General features: G+C 66.1%; 7 protein-coding genes across 7 annotated transcripts; 5 read left to right on the top strand and 2 right to left on the bottom strand.

Moving 5' to 3' along the window:
- Positions 1 to 153: 153 nt before the first annotated feature.
- JCM10292_004123 (ubiquitin-conjugating enzyme E2 variant) lies at positions 154 to 849 on the bottom strand (the record flags this gene model as incomplete). The annotated part of the gene is made up of 3 exons (XM_076652162.1): positions 154 to 214; positions 329 to 674; positions 840 to 849. 3 exons carry the CDS (start codon positions 847 to 849, stop codon positions 154 to 156), a joined length of 417 nt encoding a protein of 138 aa, XP_076502266.1.
- A 735-nt stretch (positions 850 to 1,584) lies between these two features.
- On the top strand, positions 1,585 to 5,163 carry JCM10292_004122 (uncharacterized protein; the record flags this gene model as incomplete). Its single annotated transcript, XM_076652161.1, has 10 exons — positions 1,585 to 2,835; positions 2,901 to 2,954; positions 3,013 to 3,128; positions 3,203 to 3,407; positions 3,489 to 3,797; positions 3,880 to 4,006; positions 4,066 to 4,202; positions 4,260 to 4,521; positions 4,600 to 4,740; positions 4,799 to 5,163. The coding sequence occupies 10 exons, from the start codon at positions 1,585 to 1,587 to the stop codon at positions 5,161 to 5,163; spliced, it is 2,967 nt and encodes a 988-aa protein (XP_076502265.1).
- Positions 5,164 to 5,291: 128 nt separating this feature from the next.
- On the bottom strand, positions 5,292 to 6,495 carry JCM10292_004121 (SDR family oxidoreductase; the record flags this gene model as incomplete). Its single annotated transcript, XM_076652160.1, has 7 exons — positions 5,292 to 5,373; positions 5,435 to 5,487; positions 5,619 to 5,669; positions 5,739 to 5,800; positions 5,862 to 6,034; positions 6,096 to 6,393; positions 6,465 to 6,495. 7 exons carry the CDS (start codon positions 6,493 to 6,495, stop codon positions 5,292 to 5,294), a joined length of 750 nt encoding a protein of 249 aa, XP_076502264.1.
- A 373-nt stretch (positions 6,496 to 6,868) lies between these two features.
- On the top strand, positions 6,869 to 8,188 carry JCM10292_004120 (uncharacterized protein; the record flags this gene model as incomplete). Its single annotated transcript, XM_076652159.1, has 3 exons — positions 6,869 to 7,598; positions 7,674 to 7,893; positions 8,038 to 8,188. The coding sequence occupies 3 exons, from the start codon at positions 6,869 to 6,871 to the stop codon at positions 8,186 to 8,188; spliced, it is 1,101 nt and encodes a 366-aa protein (XP_076502263.1).
- A 276-nt stretch (positions 8,189 to 8,464) lies between these two features.
- Positions 8,465 to 9,932, top strand: JCM10292_004119 (uncharacterized protein; the record flags this gene model as incomplete). Its single annotated transcript, XM_076652158.1, has 5 exons — positions 8,465 to 8,548; positions 8,623 to 8,747; positions 8,915 to 9,317; positions 9,371 to 9,554; positions 9,628 to 9,932. 5 exons carry the CDS (start codon positions 8,465 to 8,467, stop codon positions 9,930 to 9,932), a joined length of 1,101 nt encoding a protein of 366 aa, XP_076502262.1.
- Positions 9,933 to 12,969: 3,037 nt separating this feature from the next.
- Positions 12,970 to 15,048, top strand: JCM10292_004118 (uncharacterized protein; the record flags this gene model as incomplete). Its single annotated transcript, XM_076652157.1, has 5 exons — positions 12,970 to 12,985; positions 13,062 to 13,854; positions 13,928 to 14,375; positions 14,450 to 14,919; positions 14,985 to 15,048. 5 exons carry the CDS (start codon positions 12,970 to 12,972, stop codon positions 15,046 to 15,048), a joined length of 1,791 nt encoding a protein of 596 aa, XP_076502261.1.
- Positions 15,049 to 15,063: 15 nt separating this feature from the next.
- Positions 15,064 to 19,092, top strand: JCM10292_004117 (uncharacterized protein; the record flags this gene model as incomplete). The annotated part of the gene is made up of 7 exons (XM_076652156.1): positions 15,064 to 15,390; positions 15,498 to 16,713; positions 16,777 to 17,017; positions 17,077 to 17,599; positions 17,782 to 18,002; positions 18,085 to 18,928; positions 18,991 to 19,092. The coding sequence occupies 7 exons, from the start codon at positions 15,064 to 15,066 to the stop codon at positions 19,090 to 19,092; spliced, it is 3,474 nt and encodes a 1,157-aa protein (XP_076502260.1).
- Positions 19,093 to 19,884: the final 792 nt, after the last annotated feature.

Below are 19,884 nucleotides of genomic sequence, written 5' to 3'. Positions count from 1 at the left end.
TCCGAAGCACTACACAGGCTGGTCTGGAGAGATGTCATGTCAGGAAGGAGTCTACAGGTACGTCAAACGCGCAAACGAGCAGCGGCGGGGCACAGGAATGCACCGCGAGGGGGACAAAGAAGTGAAGGCGGCGGCAGCGACGGTGCGACTCCTTCAGAAGTTGGTGCCCTCGGGCGGTTGCGGCAGCTTGCGGTTCGACGGCGTCGCCATGTCCCTGCGAAGTACAGCAGCGTCAGCTCCACTACGTGTCGTACCACCGGCGAGGCGCTGCGCAGGCAACGCAGGCGAGCACTCAGCCGGAGCACGGGGAGAGAGGGGCCAGACGCACCTCCGGAGCTCGACGAGGATGGTCTCGAGGGTGAAGCTGTGCTTCCAGTTTGCGAGGACGCCTAGCTTGGCCGGGTCGACGCGGCCGTTGGCCTGGTCGACGCAGGGGAGGTTGATGCGGGTGAGGAAGGTGATTTCCGGGGGCACGTCCGGGTACCTGGGCCCGCACGTAATCGAGAGCGAGTAGATGCGGTTCTCGTGCACCGAGTGGCCCGGCCCGATGATCGTGCCGTTCCAGCGGCTCATCGACATCTCCTCGCCGTCCTGGAGGCCGTACGAGCACGTGCCGTCGCCGATGCCCTTCTCGCCTTTCTCGAGCTCCTCGAGCAGCCGGAACGACCGCGGGACTGCACGGTCGAGGGCGCACACGCGCGGCGAGAGGTGACGACGGTGCGATGACCGCGGAGAGGCGAGCAACGAGGTAGAGCCGGGCACAGAGGCGTCGGAGGGCATCGAGAGTGCAGGTGAGCGTCAGTACAGGTCTGAAGAGGCTCCCGTTCGCTCGAGCGCACCCTTGGCCATGGTTGCGCGTAGCTGGGAGAGGCACAGCCGCGGCGGACGACTGGGGCTGAGGTGGAGCGGCGCTGGCCCACGCTGGGAGCGGACTCGAGGAGTGGACAGCTTGCTCAGTACACTGTAACAGCGCGTCTATCGGTCTGACTAACGCTCTTCGGGTGACTTTCTGCGACGGCGTCTCTGGTCGATTCGTTCCGCGCCGTCCGTCTGCCCGTCCGCTCGTCCTGCGCGGGTCTCGAGCCCGTGCTGCGAGCATCGAGCGTGCACTGCGAGTCCACTCTAGCGCTCGCAGCCCTCCACTGCGCCGCTCCTCGACGGGCTCCGACCCCCACTTGACCCGCCCGACTCGCCCGCGACCTCGTCTGGCCCCGACACGCCCACCAGACACTCGACAGAACAGCTCGAGGTGCGTTTTGAGCTACCAGCAACCTCGCGAACTAGCCCTGCTTTCCCGACGACCTGTGTGCGTGCCGTGGTGGATACGATCGGGGCGTGGCAGGCTAGAGCTGCTCCTCGCCAGCAACGAACGCCGGCGCCTGCCTGGAGGTCTGAGTGGGCTGTGAGCACGAGCTGCTATTCCGGCGTGACTGGCCAGACCTCCGGACCTGGGGCAAGAGCAACCTCACCCACCTTCTGCGGCGGCTATTGTTGCACTCGATGGCCCGAAGCAGCCGAGCCGATCTGTGCAATCAGCTGACACGGACTCGGTGCTCTTGCAGAACCGACACGCCCCCGCTAAACATGTCGGGGCCGTACTCCGACTCGACCGCTCCGCCTGGCATTCACCCGACCAAGCGGGCGTCCTTCTCCTCTGGACGCTCGCACTCGTCTTCCGCCCTTCCCTCCGAGTCGCGTCGCCCGTCGCAGTCGTCGAACCCGGCCGATCCGTACTCGCCGGCGGGCTCTCGTCAGCATTCCTTCAGCTCGACGACGGGCGCTCTTCCTTCTCCCGGCTCGGCGCTGAGCGGCGCAGGCCTCATCTTCCCGGGGCCAGCCCAAGGCAGTCGGCCCGTTGTTTCGCCGCGGCAATCTGGCGAGCAGCTCGGCGACAACGACGAAGAGCAAGAGTCGCTCTCTCCCCGACTTGCACAGCGCTCCGCGCAGCCTACGCACCAGGCCTACTTTCCCGGCCCGCCCCCAGGCTCGTCCCGCCGCGAGTATTTGGACCGCGGCGCCGGTCCAACCGATACGTCGGCTGCCGCTCAGCAGCAGTACCCGTCGCGGCCGACCTCGCGCCAGCAGAGCGTCGATACGACGCTTGCGGCCGCCGCCAATTCCGACATCCCAACCTTCTCGATGCCCTTCCCGCCTCCGCCTTCTTCGTCGTCCGCCTACAACCGCTCGCCAGGTGCCTCGCCCGCCGCCCAGTCGATCGACCCTATTTCGTCCGTATCGGGCTCGCTCTCGCGCACGCACCTCTCTGCCGTCACGGGCGGTGCCGCGCAGACTTCGCTGCTGCACAAGACGCCCTCGTCGTCCTCCCTCTCGGGACAGAGCATCGGCGGCGCGTCGTCCGCCTATTCGTACGAAGCGGCGTCGCCTTCGCCCGCTTTCCCGTCTAGCCGGCACAACAGCGGCAGCGGCGCGGCGGCCGCCGTCGAGCCGTCGCCCAACCCTAGCACGGGCAGCTCGGCCTACGGCGGCCTCGAGTACAGCACTGGCGGCGCCGGCGGGTACGGCACGGGCACGACGGCCTCGAGCGTTGCCGGGGGAGACGGCGTCGGCGACTTTGCGCGGCGCGGCGAGGGCCTCGGGCTCGGGCGCGGGATCATGGACACGCCCGGCGGCGAGACGCGCCGCCCGAGCTTGGCTACGACCGTCGGCGCCGGCCCGCTCACCCCCGCGGCGGGCGTCAAGGCGGCGTATGGCGCGGCGGCTGGAACCGAGAGCGACTACCTGTCGTCGGTCGGCGTGCCCGCAGGAAGCCACGGAGACGAGCTTGCGCCGACCGGGTTTGATGAGGGCGTCCTGCGAGCGCTATGCGACATGGACGTGCGTGTCTTCTTCGAGCGTCGTGCCGTGCTGCGCTTCTCCTCACTCGCATGGTGCGCTCGCAGTGTGGCATGCCGCTCTTGCTCGAGCGGATGAAGCAGAGCATGGCATCCTGTCGAGTGCGTCTTACGGCCGCCCTTCCTCTCCCACATCCACTGATCCGGAGCGCCGTCACAGGAAGCATCCGCGTTTCTCAAGAAGCGGGCGCAGATCGAGGAAGAATATGCGCGCTCGATGGCGAAACTGGCGCGGTCCAGCATCGAGAGCTACAGCGTTGGAGACGGCAAGGCAGGGTGCGTCTCCCTCGCTTTAACCAGCTCAGATCTCGCTAAGAGATCGTGTTGATGTGACCTTTGGCGCCGAGCAGATCCTACGTCTCCTCATGGCTCTCAATGCTGCGAACGCACGAGCTCCTCGGCGACAACCGCCTCAAGTTTGCGGCGCAGCTCGGCGAGATGGGCGACGAGCTCGCCGTTCTTGGCAAGGAGGTCGAGAAGAGCCGCAAGGCGACGAAGGATCTCGGTGCACGGCTCGAGAAGGGATTGCAGGAGCAGGAGGGCCTCGTTGACAAGGTGCGTGGCGGTCACAAGGACTTTCCCCATCTTGACCCGCACAGGCCGGATCGGTCGTTCGCTGACCTGAACATGCTACAGGCACGGATACGCTTCGACTCTGCCGCCGAGGAGCTGGAGCGGCTACTGCTGCTCAAGCAGGGCGAGACGATCACTCCCTCGTCGGTCCCGCACGCCGGTGCCTCGTCGAGCCATCCGTCCAAAGGCCGCTCTTTCGGCAAGGCCATGTCCAAGCTCAAGGGCCCGAAGAACCCGGCGCAGGTCGCCAAGCAGGAGGAGGAGGTCCGCAGCCGCATGGGCCAGTCGAGCGATGCGTACCGCGCGCAGGTCGCCGGTGCACAGGCCGTTCGGCAAGAGTTCTTCAACCTTCAGCTTCCGAAGATTCTGCGGGTGCGTGTGGCCATGAGGACGAGGCGCTGGTCGGTGACCTGATGGCCAAGACTGACTTCTCGACGTCGCCTCGATCGCACAGTCCCTCAAGGAGAGCGTCGACGAGCTGGATCTCGGCACGCAGTACCATCTTTCGCGCTACGCCTACCTCTTCGAGAGCTTGCTCGTCACGGACGGCCTCACCATCTCGCCCGTTTCAGCAGAAGATGGTGCGTTTGTGTCGTACTCGACCGCGGTACCCGCTTACGAACGTGTTCTCCGCTCGCAGGTCCCGGCATCAGGAATGTCGTCGACGCGATAGACGTGCGAGAAGATTTCAAGACCTTCATGCAGCAGTTTGCGCTCAATTGGCAGATGTCGGGCCAGCGCGGACCACGACGAGAAGGACCGGCCGACGAGGGCTACGTGCGCTGTTTTGTCTCCAGCATCGCCACGCTCGCTCTGATGACCGCTTTCGCACAGCCGAGCCGCCCTTCCCTTTCGCCGCAGCCTTCCTCGCACAACCTCGCGTCTTTCTCTTCCGCCTCGCAGCTTGCCGCGCCCACGAACCGCACCTTTGGCGTCGACCTCGGCGAGCAGATGGTGCGCGACAACGTCGACGTGCCGCGCGTGCTCGAAAAGTGCGCCGAAGCGATCGAGCTGTACGGCCTCGACTCGATGGGCATCTACCGCCTCAGCGGGACTACGAGCAGGGTGCAGCGGCTCAAGGCGTCGCTCGATCGCGGTGCGTCTGCGCCCGAGCAACGGCGTGCTCGATGCGATGCAGGCGCTAACACGCTTTATGCGATTGACGATGCTGCAGATCTCGAGGGCACCGACCTGCTGTCCGAGGAGAACCTGACCGACATCAACGACATTGCCGCCGTCCTCAAGCTCTGGTTCCGCGAGCTACCCGAACCGCTCCTGACGTGGGAGCTGTACCACCAGTTCATCGAGATTGCCAGTGTGTCCTTTTTCCGTCTTCCACGTGAGAGCCCTGCTGACCCCGACTCGCCTCGCAGAGATCGAAAACGACCGCCTGCGACACATCCGCCTGCACGAGCGCGTCAACGACCTGCCCGATCCCAACTACGCGACGCTCAAGTTCCTCATGGGCCACCTCGACAAGGTCGCGCAGCACGAGTCGGTCAACCAGATGAGCGTCTCGAACCTCGCCATCGTCTTTGGCCCGAACCTCCTCGGCGCGCCGCCGCCGCACCTGCAGCAGCACTATGCGCAGCAGGCTGCGCAGGCGCAGGCGCAGAACGCGGGCGACGCGGTGAACGGGGCGGGAGCGGCGAGTGGCGGCGGGCTCATCGACATGCAGTGGCAGAGCAAGGCGATCGAGACCATCCTGAGGCACTACCACGAGATCTTTGTAGAGTAGCAGTACCCACATCCGCTCGCACTGCTTGCAAGTCCCTTTCTTCCGAGGCTTTGTTCCCGACTTGGTACGAAGAAACTGCACAACGAGATTTCCGACATTTCTGGGGGCGCTTTTGCGGGCTACAGTGTTTACCAGTCCATAGGCTTGCCCTCGTAGTCGACAAAGCGGCAGTTCCACTCGGGCGTCGCGGCGAGGAAGACGTTCTTGGTCCTGCGGTGTGACAAGAGGGTGAGCGAGTTGGGAGGTGCGGGCGCAAACGAGGTGGACGCACGCCTTGGAGACCGCCTCTTCGGTCGTGATGTCGCCGCCCTTGTTGAAGGCGTTCTAGGTGTGCGTGGAGAGCGGGGGACAGCGAGGCGGGATCGAGTGGAAGGCGCAATGAGGTTGAAGAGTGCGGGCGAGTCAGCTCTGCTCAAGCACCTGGTCCCCCAGAGCAAATTTGGGTACAGACGCACCATGTCGGTCTGGACGTAACCGGGGTGGAGGAGGACGACCGTGAACGACTCCTGCCCGATTGGAAAAGTCCAGGTGAGCGGACAGCGGTACCGAGACGGGTGTAAGGCCCGGAGACGCACCGGACCGAGCTCGCGACCGAGCTTGACACCGTACATGTTGAGGGCGACCTTGGACATGGCGTCTGCGAGAGCAAGCGGGCGGATGAGACGAGCTCCACGCAGCGGAAGCGTGAACTAACGCACAGGCGACGCCGCCGGGGGACTGCGACACGGGACCGGCAAGCGAGCCGACGATCGAGCTGATGAAGAATACCTGCTTGGCGCGGCCCTTGCGGAGGAGCGGGAGGAGGTACTGCGCGGTGAAGATCGCGCCCTCGACGTTGGTCCGGAAGTTGGCGCGGTAGTCTTCAACAGAACTGCGAAGGAGGAGGCTCGTGAGCTTCTGTGGGGCATACTACCCTGCCCGAAAGTCCGCACAAGGCGCTGGGCGGGTTGAAGCCGCCGACAAAGACGCCGGCGTTGACGACGATGGCGTCGAGGGCGCCGTCGGGGAGGAACGGGTCGGACTTGAGCTTCTCGGCGGCCTGCTTGACGCTGTCCTCGCTGTCGACGTCGAACGCGACAATGTGCACGCGGCCCTTGTTGGCGGGGAGGGCGGCGAGAGCGTCGAGCTGCGAGGCGTTGCTCGGGTTGCGGACGCCGGCGACGACGCGGACGTCGGGCGACGACTCGAGGAGGGTGCGGACGTAGCCGAGACCGAGGGAGCGGGAAGCGCCTGTCAGCGTGAGCGAAGCACGAGGTGAGTTGCGGCTCTGGTGGGGGCTGCGGGGAGAGGACGGGGCGGACCCGAGACGAAGTAGGTGGACGCAGCAGACATTGCAGGCAAGGACAGCAGAGCGGAGTGAGGAGAAGGAGGGAGAGAAGCAGGAGAACAGAGCGAGAGAAGCCCAGAGCCCGAAAGCCGACGCCGAAGAAGCGTGGGTTGTGTCAGCGCCTGGCTCGGAGGAGCGGGAGCGGCGGGGGTGGGCAGCGGGAGCGGATCCACAGCGAGCAGTGCAGCGAGCGGGAGTCTACGTGTAGCGTGGGACAGCAATCTGGCAGCAGGCAGCTCTACCACGGCGAGAGAACGAGGAAAAGGGCCGACTCCGACTCCGCCGCGGTCGCCGTCGCGTGCACGTCGACACGCACCCGCTTCCGCCTCGCCCGCTCCCCTCCCCGCCTGCGCCTGCGTCTGTGTGCTCGCTGCTGCCATGAGCTCGGGCTCCATCACCGTCTCGTACTCGACCCTCGCAGAGCTCGGCCTCGTCGCCGCCCTCGTCGGCGGCGTCGCCTACTACGCGACCAAGCCCGCCGCCAACTCGCCCCACCCGGCCTCGACCGCCCTCGCCCCGAGCCCGACCACCGCGCAAAAGGCCAAGAAGCCCGCCAAGAAGAAGAAGGGCCCCGCCCAGCAGGCGCACGACGCCGCCGCGCCCCTCGTCGACCGCGCCCACGACGCCGTCGACGCCGCGTCGACCGCCGTCCAGCGCGTCCGCGAGCAGCCCGCCGTAAAGCAGGCCGTCCAGACCGTGCAGGACACGGCCGCGCGCGTGCAGCAGGCTGCGCAGGGCGCCGCACAGGCCGTCCAGGAGCGCGTCCCCGCCGCCGCCGCAGCAGCACCACAGGTGGCCGCCGGCTCGAAGAAGGGCAAGAAGAAGGGCGGCAAGGCGAGCCCGCCTCCGAGCGCACCCGCGCCCGCGCAGACCGACGCCGAGAAGCACGCCGCGCGCAAGGCCGCGCCCGAGCAGCCCGCGACTGCAGACATGCGCGACGAGGGCGTCGACGCGCACCCGCAGGTCGCGCGCGTCCTCAAGGTCGTCGGCGGGCGCGTGGGCGCAGACCCGGCCAGTCTCTTGCAGGTGCCCAAGCCCGAGGAGGACGGCTGGGAGCGCGCCGACTCGTTCGACGACGACGGCGAGTGGGAGGCCGTCACCTCCAAGAGTGCGTTCCCGGCTTCCGTCCGCTGGCTCCGCTCTGTCCATGCGTGTGCTGACCTTTTTCCGAACGCGCGCACAGAGCCCTCGCGGCCTTCGACCCCTTCCTCTGCCTCTCTCTCGGCATCCGCGCCGTCGCGCACCATCCCCGGCCTCCCGACCGCGGCCAACGGCCAGCCGCTCACCAAGAAGCAGCGCGAGAACGCGGCCAAGAAGAGCAAGGAGCAGGCGGCGCGCGACGCAAAGGAGCAGGAGCAGGAGGAGCGCTTGCGGCAGTACCGTCGCGAGCAGGAGAAGGCCAAGTGCGTTTGCGTGTTCTCTCCTCTGGTGACGGCGTCGTCGGTTGCGCTAGGTCGTGGGACTCTCGCGTCGCTTGCGCGCTCCAGGGCCCCGCACGCTTCCGCGCCCGTGGCCGCACGTCGCTGACCTGCCTCTCCTCCTCACAGGCTCGCCGCAGACCAGGCTGCCCGCGTGCGTGCACGCCCCAAGTCGCAGAACTTCTTCGGCTCGGAGCCCCAGCCCGCGGCGAACAAGGTCGTCGGCGGCGGCATGCACGCCAGCCTCGACCCGGCGAGCGGCTCGCTCATCTGGGACTAGGCGCCCAGTGGGCGCGGTTGATGCTGCGCTGGGGCTGGTGTTGGCGCGTCATGGCGATGTGGTGGAGGCTGGTCTCGTGGTGCGTACGGAGGCGGTCAAGGTTGGCGTAGACCGCAGTTGTCGGACGTCGCGGGAGTAGCATTGTCTCGCAGGTAGTCTCGCATAGTCTCTCTCTCTTTCCCCCTCTTCCTTCTGAAGTGCATACTCGTTCGTCAACCGCGTCTTTCGGTGAGGGCGAAGCGACGGCTCCGGCTCTCTACCTCGTTCCGCTCACGCATGGCTGCGCTTCCTCCCGCCGAGACGATCGTGCAGAGCGTCCGCGAGTCGTGTGCTGCGTGCACTGCTCGCTCTAGCATCACTGTGTGTCCACTCGGTTTTCCTCGCCGTGCTTGCCCTTCTTCGCTGACCTCGACCGCGCCGGGGTCTGCTCGCAGATTGACGATGCAGCGATCGAGCGCTTCCTGCTGGGCATCGCCGAGGCAGACTGGAAGCCTAGCGACCACGGCGTGCGCCTCCCGCTCCGCTTCGACTCGGTCGACGACGAGTTGAACGTCCTCGCGTGAGTGTTGCTTCGGAGCTGCGCCTCGGCGAGTCTGTGGTCTTGCGGCGGGCGAGTGCGGGGTGAAATCCTGCAGGACGCTTCCGTCTGTCTACTGCACGCTCCACTCCTGCCGCCAGGACTCTCAGCCCTCGCCCACCAGACGCTGACCTCGCTGTTTCCCGCAGAACGCTCGCGCTCCTGAACTTCCTGAGCGGCTACCGCACCGCCTTGCATCGCCTGACCGGCCGCGGCGCCTACTCGACCATCCTCTCGCTCGTCCTGTCCGCCTACCTCTCCGACTCGTCCCCCTCGCTCCTCTCCGCCGCAGGCATGGCCGCCGCAACCGTCCCGCAGCTCGCCGACCTCGCCCGGGTACGCACGCACGTCGAGAAGGACCACCCGACGCTCGGGAGCGCGGTGCGCGTGGGCGAGAAGGACGAAGAGGCGTTCGAGGTGCTCGAGCTGCTCGTCGGCGTGCTTCGCGAGACGGGCGCGGTGCTGCAGCAGGAAGGGGCGGCGTCACTCGGCGTGTGGGTTCGTGGTGCACTCGAGCGTGCCGAGGGTCAGTCTGGAGCGTTTGTGCGCGAGGTGGGTCGCTCTCTCGTCTCGCTTCCGCGTGGCGCTGAACGCCGCTCTCGCAGCTTGCCGCCATTTTCTCCGCCTTCCGAGACGTGCACGAGGTCGACGGACAGACGGTGTACCTGCTGAAGAAGGCGCTGTGGCTCACCACGGTCATCTCGCTCCGCTTCTCTGCGGAGAGCGGGTTGCCGTTCAAGGTGCCCGCTGTCGCCGAGCTGCCTGTCTTTGCGGACAATGTCCTCCCGAGTGCGTCTAGTAGTCGCTTCCGTGACTAGTGGGCTGCCGTGGCCGTCAGCTAACCTGATTCCGCCGCCCGCAGCCCTCCTCATCCACTACGACATCCTGTCGCTCTCTTCCAGCTGGGACCCCGCTCTCGCGGGTCTCTTGCTCGCCTCACCCGCCGCGCTCTCCCGCGACTCGGCCACTCGCCTTCGCGCCGCCGCCGTCACCGCCTGTGCCGCTCTCGTCTCGCGTGCACACGCACTCGCCGCTTCCGACCCATCTCGCTCGTGGATGGCCGGCTGGACGGAGCAGCAGCTTGACGGGTGGCTGTGGGAGCTTGGAAAGAGGGAGGATCTGCGGGCTGTAGGGAGGGTTGCGGAGCGGGGGACCGTATTCTACTGAGCGTGATCGGCGTCAGCTCTGCAGGACCGAGCTATGCTACAGCCACACTTGCGCCTGTTGCTTACGCATCTCTTCTGTTGCTGTTGACCACTGCCTTTGCTCTAGCTGTCGGACTTGCTGACCTTTCTTCCTTGCTTTTGCTTCATCCCACCGGGCTTCTCGTTCATTGCGCCTTGTTCCTTCTCATGGCTTACAAATGCCTGTGAGACGCGCAAGCGCTGCAGGTACTCCTGCCGGTAAACCTCCTTGGCTCGTCTCTTCCACGTCTGTTGCTCTTTTCTCGCATGAAGCAACCACATGGCTTCAGCTTGGCTTCAGCGGAGACTGTCTTCCGTGACGCACGGCAGTCTGGCATGCGGCAAGACACCTCTGCCGGTCAGCAGCCCTGGTCCAGTCGCAAATTGATCTCACCGTCTTGCAAAGCTTGGGCCAACTGAATGAGGTTCCTCGTCGCTTCGATCGACCTTGTTACCTTGCCTCTGTCTCCCTGGGTGTGCCTGTGTCAATTTTGGCAATGAGTGCTTCTCAAACTCTCACTGGTCTCTGGGTACAAGACCCGCCGGATCCGCAAAAAGGAGGCCCGCCGCCTTGGGCTCTGACCTTCTCGCCTGCTTTTCGGGTTCTCCTGCTCAAAGTTGAGCTTTGTTGGCCTGTTCGACGCTTTAGAGAGCCTATGTGAGCCTGCTGACGGAGTCTAGAGGTCTGCAAGGCAGAGTTCCGCCGCCAGGTTGACCCCGTCGTGCTCACTTCCGCGTGTTAGCTATCTCCTCGAGAACATCCGCTGCCCTTGCCGAAATCGGCGTCTAAGTTGACATTGATCGCTATAAGCACTGCTGAGCACGTCAAGCATGTCATTCCAGCCGTTCAGGAGTTAGCCCTGTGAGAAAATTGACAGGGATTCCCCTTTGGATGTTATCTCCTCCCCCCTTCCCCCCACCGCCTCCTCACCACCACCACCGCCTTCACGACCACCCACAGTAGTTCTACACAACAGGAGAAGCTATCCAGATGACTAGATCAGCGTGAGCGGATGCGCACTTTCCGGCGCTTCCAGGCTGCGTACTGAGCCAGCCTGCGGCAGTGAGAGAACACAGAGAGGTTGCTGTAGGCAAGTAGAGCGCCGAGCGTCAGTGACAGGCTCTGCAAGCGGCTCGGAAAAGCGAGACGCACGTCGCAGCAAAAGAGCCAGTCCGGCTTCTTTGACGTCGCTTTGAGTGTGCTGCGCGCTGTGGGTGCAGCAGACCTGTCAGCAGAGCTCATAGTGCGCGGTGCAAGAAGCAGAAGAACGAACGCACGGCTTTCAGACTTCTTTCTGCCCCTCTCGGTTACGTCTCTCCCTTTCGAGCTTTCTTGTCCGCGTTTGCTGCATCGACGACGCGCAAAGCGGTTGAGTGGCGTAAGTAATGTGTACTGAGCGGCGCAGGAGAGTTGGAAGATCCAAAAACGTACCGGAACTGTCTCCACCTGGCGGCATAGGTGGACGACGAGAACAAGGCGTAAGGCGGCAAGGATGCGAGTGCTCGCTGGCTGAAATGGCGTAGTAGTTGCTGAAAGCGTGTATTACATGGCGTACGGTCAAAGAGCGTTGAAGCATTGATAAATTGTCGAAGTCATGTGGGCGTGCCGGCGTGAGAGGCGTGAGGCCGTAGAGTCGTGATGGCGTGAAGTCGTGACGGCGTGAAGGCGTGCTAGCGTGCTGGCGTGTAGGCGTGAAGGCGTGTGAGCGTGCGGGCGTATATGGGCGAGCTAGTGGAGGTCGCGAAAGCGAAGTCGACCCTAAGTTGCGAGTCGTCCGAGCAGCAGAAGACGTGCGTCGAGGTGATGCAGTACTGCTGGTTGACCAAGTCGACCATGTAGATGATGTAGCAGCGGAGCGGCGGTACGGTAGCACAACAAGCGGGCTTTGGTGTGCAAGTCGAGCAGATGGTGCGGCTGAAGCAGTGACCGAGAAAGGTGAGGCAGCTGTGTCAGCGCACAAGGTCAGCAGCGTTCCACGTTGTATTCTGGATGAATCTGGACGCACCAAATGCGAGCGTGTCTTGGGGCAGGACTGCGAAGAGAGGGTCCGCGAGAGAGAACGGAAAGAAACCCAACCCACCGGCCGTTGAGCGGCACACAGAGACATCAACCAATCTTGAGCGTCTACTTGAGTCTTGCAGGAGCATGTCACCGAAAGTCCGTCTGTCCAGCACTGGTGCGGCTACTAAGGAGCACTCCCTGGCCGATGCCGGGCTCTGCAGGGTCCGTCTCGTCAAGACCGACGGCCGAAGCCGAGTCAGGGGCACAGAGTCCAAGGTTGGGCGGCGTCGCTGCGTAGCCACGCTCATGCCGCCCCTTCCGCTACCGCCGTTTGGGGTGGGGCCGGCGGCAGAGCTCGCGTGCGAGGTGCCATGGCCCCCGGCGCGCCTCCTGCCCCGCCTTCTCCGGGCCCACCTACATGATGTATACTCCTTCGCGTACTCGTATTATCCTCCCTCGCCTCACGGGCAGAGGGGTTGCGGAGCGGCCTGGTTACCTCTCCTCGCGTTCCCCCCTCGGACTCGGTGCCGCTGACAACCCACCCACGCGTGACGAAGCACTGAAGCAGGACGTAGAGAGGCCTTTTCACCATTTAACCAGTGCGTCCAGGACAGCTGAAGCGTCGAGAGCAGGTGAGAGAGCACGGAAGAGCGACGAAAGCGGGGAAGCAGAGACAGCAGGGCGGGCAGCAGGGGAGAGGGCGCGCGCGTCAGTGCAGGTCTTGTAGAAACCATAGAGACTCGCTGCGGACTCACACAGACTCTCTCGATGCTGTGCCAGGTCGACGTCGCTGGCAGAGATGCGAGCTGCGGGGGTTGCCCTTCTGCTTGCCTCTCACTCTCGCTCTGCTAGGTTGGCGCTGCTTGCTCGTGCCCGAAAGGCTGTGTGCGAGTCGACTCAGCCTACTGCGGATCGCCCTCGACGCCGCCGCCCCGAAGTCCACCTGCACCGCCTCGTCCCCACTGCTCTGGGCTTCCTGCTCTTCGAGGGGACTCGGAGGGAGCGGCGCTGGACGAAGATGCTCAAGTGGCTCTGTGTGTGCGTACCGTCTCTCCGCTCGTCCCGCATGGGTCCTGCCTAGTCCTAGCTAACCGTCGGAAGTCGCATCAGCTCTAGTCCTGCGACGCTTCCGCAACGCCGCCCTCGAGAGCGCAGAGCGCCCCGCCCGGTTCGACAACGTCCTGCACTCGCTCGTCATCCCCACCCTCCTCGCGCAACCGCCCCTCGACGAGCTCTCCCCGTTCGAGCGCCTCGTCTTCTGCGCCCCATTCCTCACCCTCCTCTTCCCCTCGTCGTCCGCACCCTCGACCTTATCCTCTATCTCCCCCCCCGGCGCTCGACCAGCTCGGCAACCCCGCCTAGTGGGCGCACGACCCCGCCGAGCTCTCGCCCCTCCCCACCTCGCGCCTCCTCTCGATCCTCCTCCTCCGACGCCTACCTTGGCGACGCATCTTCCGCACCCGCCCGAGTCGGGCGACCTCGAGCAGGCGCTGACGGACGACGACCGCCGCTCGGTGGTCCACGCCGTTGCGCGGTCGTCTCGGGCCTCGGGTAGGGGCACAGGCGCTCGCGCACGCCTCACGCGACGTCGCGTTCGAAAAGCAGCGCCCGCCGACGCCCGGCGCCGCGCTCGCACGCCTCGCGCGCGTCTCGCGCGCGTCTCGGCCCATGGCTCGCTCGAGCTCGCGGGCGCCGTCCTCGCAAAGTTCGGCAGCCTCGGCGGCGACGGCGACGGCGTCGAGACGCGCGTCGCGCAGTACCTCTTTGACTTGCTCGACCTCGCGCAGCGCGAAGGCGATCGCCCCGGCGGCGGCGTCGATGTCGGATCGTGGATGCGCGCCGTGCACGAGCTGCACACGGCGTTGCGGTGGGGCGACGTCGTGCGCGGATTCGAATCGCTGCTGTACGCGCCCGCTGAGGGCCCGCTAGCGCTTCGCGCGCTCGCCGCCGCGCTCCAGCTCTCGCCCGCGCCGCAGCCCACGCCGGACGACCTGCGCGCCACCTGCTGCACCCGCACGGACTCATCTCGAGCCCGTGCACCACCAGCGCCATCTGGGGCTTGTCGGCGCTGTGGGCCAACCCGGGCTTGTGATTCTCGGTCGTCGAGCGCCTCGTCTCCTCGCTCCGGCGCCGCCGCTCGACTCGGCGGGCGCCGCCGCCGCGCCCAAGCCGCCACTCGCGCTCTCGTCGCTTGCCTCCGTGTACCGCGTCGTCGCGCTCGACGACACGACGGCGTCAGGCCTGACGATCAAGGCGCTTGCCGCGCAGGCGCCGCCGAGCGCGTGCAACACGCTTGAATTTGCGCAGACGCTCGTGCGCATGGCTCACGGGCAGGGAGAGCTCGCGCCGAGGGTGCACGAGCTGCTGGACCGCGGGTGCAAGACCAACCCGGAGCTGGTGCTCGTCGCGTTGACGCAGATCGAGGTGCGTCGCGCAGTTCCTCTCTCTCTCGTACTCCTGATATCGAGCTAACTGCGTCTCGTGGTTGCGACTCGCAGAAGCCGTGGAACGTGGTGCACGGCGAGCTCTTCGCGCGTCTGCTGTCGACCTTCCTCGCCGGCCATCCGGCGCACCAGCTCGTCTTCCTCCGCTTCTACCAGGTCGACCGACATTTCCTCCCGGCCGCCCTGCGCGACTTCTACGCCGAGTTCGAGCTGAACGTCACGCGCATTGTCGACATCGCGCAGGACCTCAAGGCGCACGACCAGGTCTTCGAGCTGCGCCCGTTCGTGCTTGCGCTTGACCTTGCCGCGCTCGCGAGCCGCGGCGAGTACCTTGACCTCGACAAGTGGCTCTCGAGCCAATTTGCGCAGCACGGCGCCCAGCTCGTGCGCGTCACGCCCGAGTTTGTCGGCCACAAGGTCCAGCACGAGCTGAGGCGCCAGGAGCTCGACCACCCGCCTGAGCCGACGACGCTGGCGCCCAACGCGGCGATGATCGCCATCTTCATGCGCGTCCTGCGCGCCCAGTGCGTCCTTTCCCGCTTTCCCTCACCGCTTCCGCTCGACCGCTGACCTCGTCTCGCACACGCAGCCACGAGCTGTTCTCGGGCAACGACGTCGAGCTCTTCAAGGAGGTCCGCACGCAGTGCCTCTAGCTCCACCCGCGCCTCATGAACTTCTCGCCCAAGAACACCGACTCGGAGCCGGGCATGGCCGTCACGGCCTTCTCGCCCGAGATCGAGGCCGAGTGCGACGCGCTGTACAAGCGCATGTACGAGCTGAGGACCGCCGTCGACAAGGTCATCGCGGCGCTGCGGCAGGCCAAGGAGTCGGACAACCAGCACGACCACGGGTTCTTCGCGTGCTTCCTCCACGGCCTCTTCGACGAGCACAGCTTCTCCAACACGTGCCCGGCCAACGAGCTGTCGCTCACGGCGTGCCTGCTCGGCGACCTCATCCTGTACCACCCGATCGACTTTGTCCCGCTCGGCATCGCCGTGCGCTACGTCCTCGACGCGCTGCGCAACCCGCCCGAGTCGAACTGGTTCCGCTTCGGCATCCAGTCGCTCGCGCGCTTCCGGGCCGCCTCGGCGAGTGGCCGCAGCTCGCGCACTCGATCCTCTCGATCCCGCCCGTCGCGCAGCTCCACCCGGACATTGCCGCGACGGCGCGCCAGGCGCTCACGCAGCGCGAGAACGGCACGGTCCCTGGCGGCGCCGAGCTCGGCGACCTCTCGGGCGCGGGCGGCGCGCTCTCGCAGCAGCAGCAGCAGCAGCAGCAGGCGCCGCAGGAGCCCGAGCGCCTCGCGTTCACGGCGATCCACGTTGAGGAGGAGACGGGCGGCCCCGAGGCGCCCGACGAGCAGACGTCGGACAAGATCCTGTTCATCGTCAACAACCTCGCGCCGACCAACTTTGACTCCAAGGTCAAGGACATGGCGGGCCGCATCGAGCCGCTCCACTTTGCGTGGTTCGCGCACTACCTCGTCGCGCAGCGCGTGTCGATCGAGCCCAACAACCACCAGCTCTACCAGCAGTTCCTCGAGGCGCTGAAGATGCCGCAGCTCGTCAAGCGCGTTCTGTACGAGACGTTCGTCAAGCTCGCGACGCTCCTCAACTCGGACAAGACGGTCCAGTCGTCGACCGAGCGGACGCTCCTCAAGAACCTCGGCTCGTGGCTCGGCGGTCTCACGCTCGCCAAGGACAAGCCGATCAAGCAGTACATCATCGCGTTCAAGCAGCTTCTTATCGAGGGCTACGACTCGAACCGCCTCATCGTCGCCATTCCCTTCGTCTGCAAGGTTCTCGAGCAGTGCGCAAAGTCGCGCGTGTTCCGCCCGCCCAACCCCTGGCTCATGGCCATCCTCCGCCTCCTCGTCGAGCTGTACCAGTACGCCGAGCTCAAGCTCAACCTCAAGTTCGAGATCGAGGTCCTGTGCAAGAGCCTCGACGTCGATCTCAAGGACGTCGAGCCGACCGAGATCCTCCGCAACCGCCCCAAGGAGCTCGCCGCGCAGGCCGCCGCGCAGGCTGCCGCGCAAGCCGCCGCGCAGGGAGGCGCCGCCGGCGCACCCTCGACGTCGGTCGAGCTCGCGCTCGCCAACCTCGCCGCGCAGCAGCAGCAGCACCAGCAGCAGCAGCAGGGCGGCGCCCTCCTCGGCCCGGCGGGCGGCGCGCACGACGTCGACGAGCACGGCCTCCGCGCTGGCTTCGGCGGCCCGGCGCACCACGCCTTGCCCGCTGCGGGCGCGCCCGGCGACGTCGGCCGCCTGCCGCCTATGCTCGGCGCGAACCAGCCCGGCTACTCGCTCTCGCTGCAGGGTGCGTCTGTTTCGCTCACATCGCTATCCGGCGCTCGTACTGACGCGACTTTCTCCCGCACAGACACCGTCTCGGCGGCGCTCCAGAACCTACCCTCGCTCGTCGTCTTCAACGCGCAGCTCCCCATGTTCGCGACCAACCCCGCGCTCAAGCGGCTCATCTGCCTCGCCATCGACCGCGCCGTCCGCGAGATCATCGCGCCCGTCGTCGAGCGCTCGGTCACGATCGCGGGTACCTCGACGCGCAAGCTCGCGATGAAGGACTCTGGGATGGAGGGCGACGAGACCAGTCGCCGCACCTCATGGTGCAGAGCCTCGCCGGCTCGCTCGCGCTCGTCACGTGCAAGGAGCCGCTTCGCCTCAGCACGGTCACGCACGCCCGAACGCTCCTCCTCCAGAACGGCTTCACCGACGAATCGCTCCCCGATCAGGCGATCCTCGTCATCGTCGCCGAGAACCTCGACCTCGCATGCAGCGTCGTCGAGAAGGTCGCGATGGAGAAGGCCGTCATGGAGGTCGACGAGGGCCTCTCGCCGGCGTACCTCTCGCGCCGCGCCCACCGCGAGCGCTCGCGCGAGGCGTTCTGGGACACGGCGGCCATGGCCGCGTCGCACTACTCGGGCATGCTCCCCGACCCGCTCCGCCTCAAGCTCGGCGGTCTCTCGCCGCAGCAGCTCCAGGTCTACGAGGACTTTGCACGCCTCCGCACGGTTCCGCCCGTCGGCGCTGCCATCGACGGCCGCAACGGCGCCCTTTACGCCGACTCGCCCGCCATGGCCGCTGCGACGCTTACGCCGCAGATCGCTGCCGCCGCAGATCGCTGCCGCCGCCGCCGCCTCGGGCGGCGCCGAGCCGAGCCTCCTCTCGCCGGCTCAGGTCGTCGAGAAGTTCTCGGCGCTAGTCACCGAGCTCGACAAGGCGCTTGCCGCCGAGTCGTCGCCGTCGTTCGGCGGCGTCGCCCGGAGAGCGACCTCCGCCGCATCGTGCAGCAGATCCCCGTCCTCGCCGCGAGCTCGTCCTCGCTGCGAGCTCGACCTCGCCCGACGAGACGGCGCTCGTCTGCTCGTAGAAGGCCGTCCAGCTGCTCTACCGCAGCGAGACGGCGCTCGCGCGCGATGCGCACGTCTTCCTCCTCGACCGCCTCTGCGCCATCTCGCTCAAGGTCGTCAAGGAGGTCTCGCTCTGGCTCGTCAGCGCCGAGGACGAGCGCAAGTTCGACGTGCCCGCCACTGTGGCGCTCCTCCAGGCGCGCTTCATCGCCGTCGCCGAGCTCGACCTTCAGCTCGCCAAGTTCGTCGTCCGCGAGTTCCGCGCGCAGGTGTGTTTGCTCGGGGTTCTTTCTGACCCTTTGCTGACTCTGTATGTCTTGCAGTCATCAAAACAGCACCCTCGAGCCGTTCTACACCCTCTGCACCTCGTTCAGCTTGGTCGCGCTCGTGTCGCACCGCCTTCTCGCGCCCAAGCTCCTCGCCGACCCTGAGAAGCGCGACGGCTACTCGGCCTTCCTCCGCCAGCTCGTCAGCCTCCTGCGTTTCCTGCGCCCGCATCTCCTCCGCGGCCAGCTCTCGGCTCCAATTCGCCTTCTCTACGTCGGCACGGTCCGCATCCTCCTGGTCCTCCTCCACGACCACCCCGACTTCCTCGTGCAGGCGGCCGGCGCGCTCGTCGATGTCATCTCGCCGCAGGCTGTGCAGCTCACGAACCTCGCGCTCTTGTCCTTCGCGAGCGGCGACAGCCTCCCCGACCCGCTCACGCCCGGCCTCGACCTCGAGACCCTCCCCGGCGCGCAGCGCACGCCGCCGTCGCACGTCGACTACGCCGCGGCGCTCAAGATCTCGGGCGTCTCGATCGTGCTCGAGCAGTACCTCGCTGCGCAAGAGCCGGCGTCCTTCCCGGACATGGTCCTCTCGCGCCTCAAGCGCGCTTCCGTGCACGGCCAGCCCGACGAGGTCAGCCAGTCACTCGGCAATGCGCTCGTGACGTACCTCTGCGTCACTGCGCTGCAGCCGCAGAATGCGCGCGGCCAGAGCGGCTTCAACGCCGAGAGCGAGAGCTACTTGTTCTTCGTTGAGCTCGTGCACAAGGCCGACCCCGAGCTGCGCTATTTCCTCGTCTGCGCGGCGGTCAACGGCCTTTGTGCCGTCTCGTCGCACAGGACCTGGTCCGCCGCCGCCCTTAAGACCCTCTTTGGCGAGGCCGAAAACGATGCTGCGCGCGTGCGTGCTTTCCTCGTCTCGCTTCTCTCGCGCGGCTGCTCACACTGCGTTTCCACCTCCAGCTCCGCGTCACCATCAAGCGCTCCGCTGCGGCGAGGCCGGCGCCCTTCAGCGTCACCTACCTCTTCAGCCGCCTTCCTCCAGACGCACGGCGCCGAGTTTGAGCACGCGCTCGGTCAGCTCCCGCCGGAGCACCAGGGCGCGCAGGCTTTCGCTTCGCACCTCGGCCGCCTCGCCAGCGGCCCTCCCCGTGTCCCGACCGCAGTCTCCCGATCCCCGTCTCGCGCGCACTCGCCGCCATTGTCGATAGTGCGTCCCTGCACCTTCTCGAGTCCTCCCTTCTGTAGTACGTGCACGCTGACCGCCGTCTGTGCCCGTGCAGAAGCCCAGCTCAGAACGCAGCACTGCGAGCGGAGGCCGAAGGTTGTCGGCTCGGCGCCGGATTCATCCTCGAGGGTAACGCCTAGTTGTAGACGGACCAGCTTCTTCCTGCAATCACGTAGAGGTGTGCTCGTACAGTGTGTGCGCACCTTGGGCCTCAGAGGCGGCTGCCGCTCGCACGCCCACTTCGCTTCGGCCGCCGGGTGCCGCGACGACCTTGGTTCTTGTTTCTCTGCTTCACGCTTGCGGTCGCACTGCTTCTTTTTGCTTTCTGCTCCACATGACCGACTGTCAGAGACTCTTACGGCGTGCTTCTGCTTGGGCGGGTGGGAGATTGTGCTGACGGTCGAGACAATTTCCGACTCGACCAACACCACCGAGTGCGCGGAGGGGGGCAAGATGTGCTCTGCTGCTCTCTCCTGCACACTGCCGTGCTCGATTGTGCAGGCTTGGTCTCTAGTCTTCTTAGGGTTAAGGGTTAGGGTTAGGGTCAGGGTTAAGGATTAGGATTAGGGTTAGGGTTAGGGTTAGGGTTAGGGTTAGGGTTAGGGTTAGGGTTAGGGTTAGGGTTAGGG

This window comes from Rhodotorula paludigena, assembly GCF_050403205.1.
Source record: "Rhodotorula paludigena JCM10292 DNA, Rt_paludigena_JCM10292v1_ctg67, whole genome shotgun sequence".
NCBI lineage: Eukaryota > Fungi > Basidiomycota > Microbotryomycetes > Sporidiobolales > Sporidiobolaceae > Rhodotorula > Rhodotorula paludigena.
This window is presented reverse-complemented; position numbering and strand designations above follow the sequence as displayed.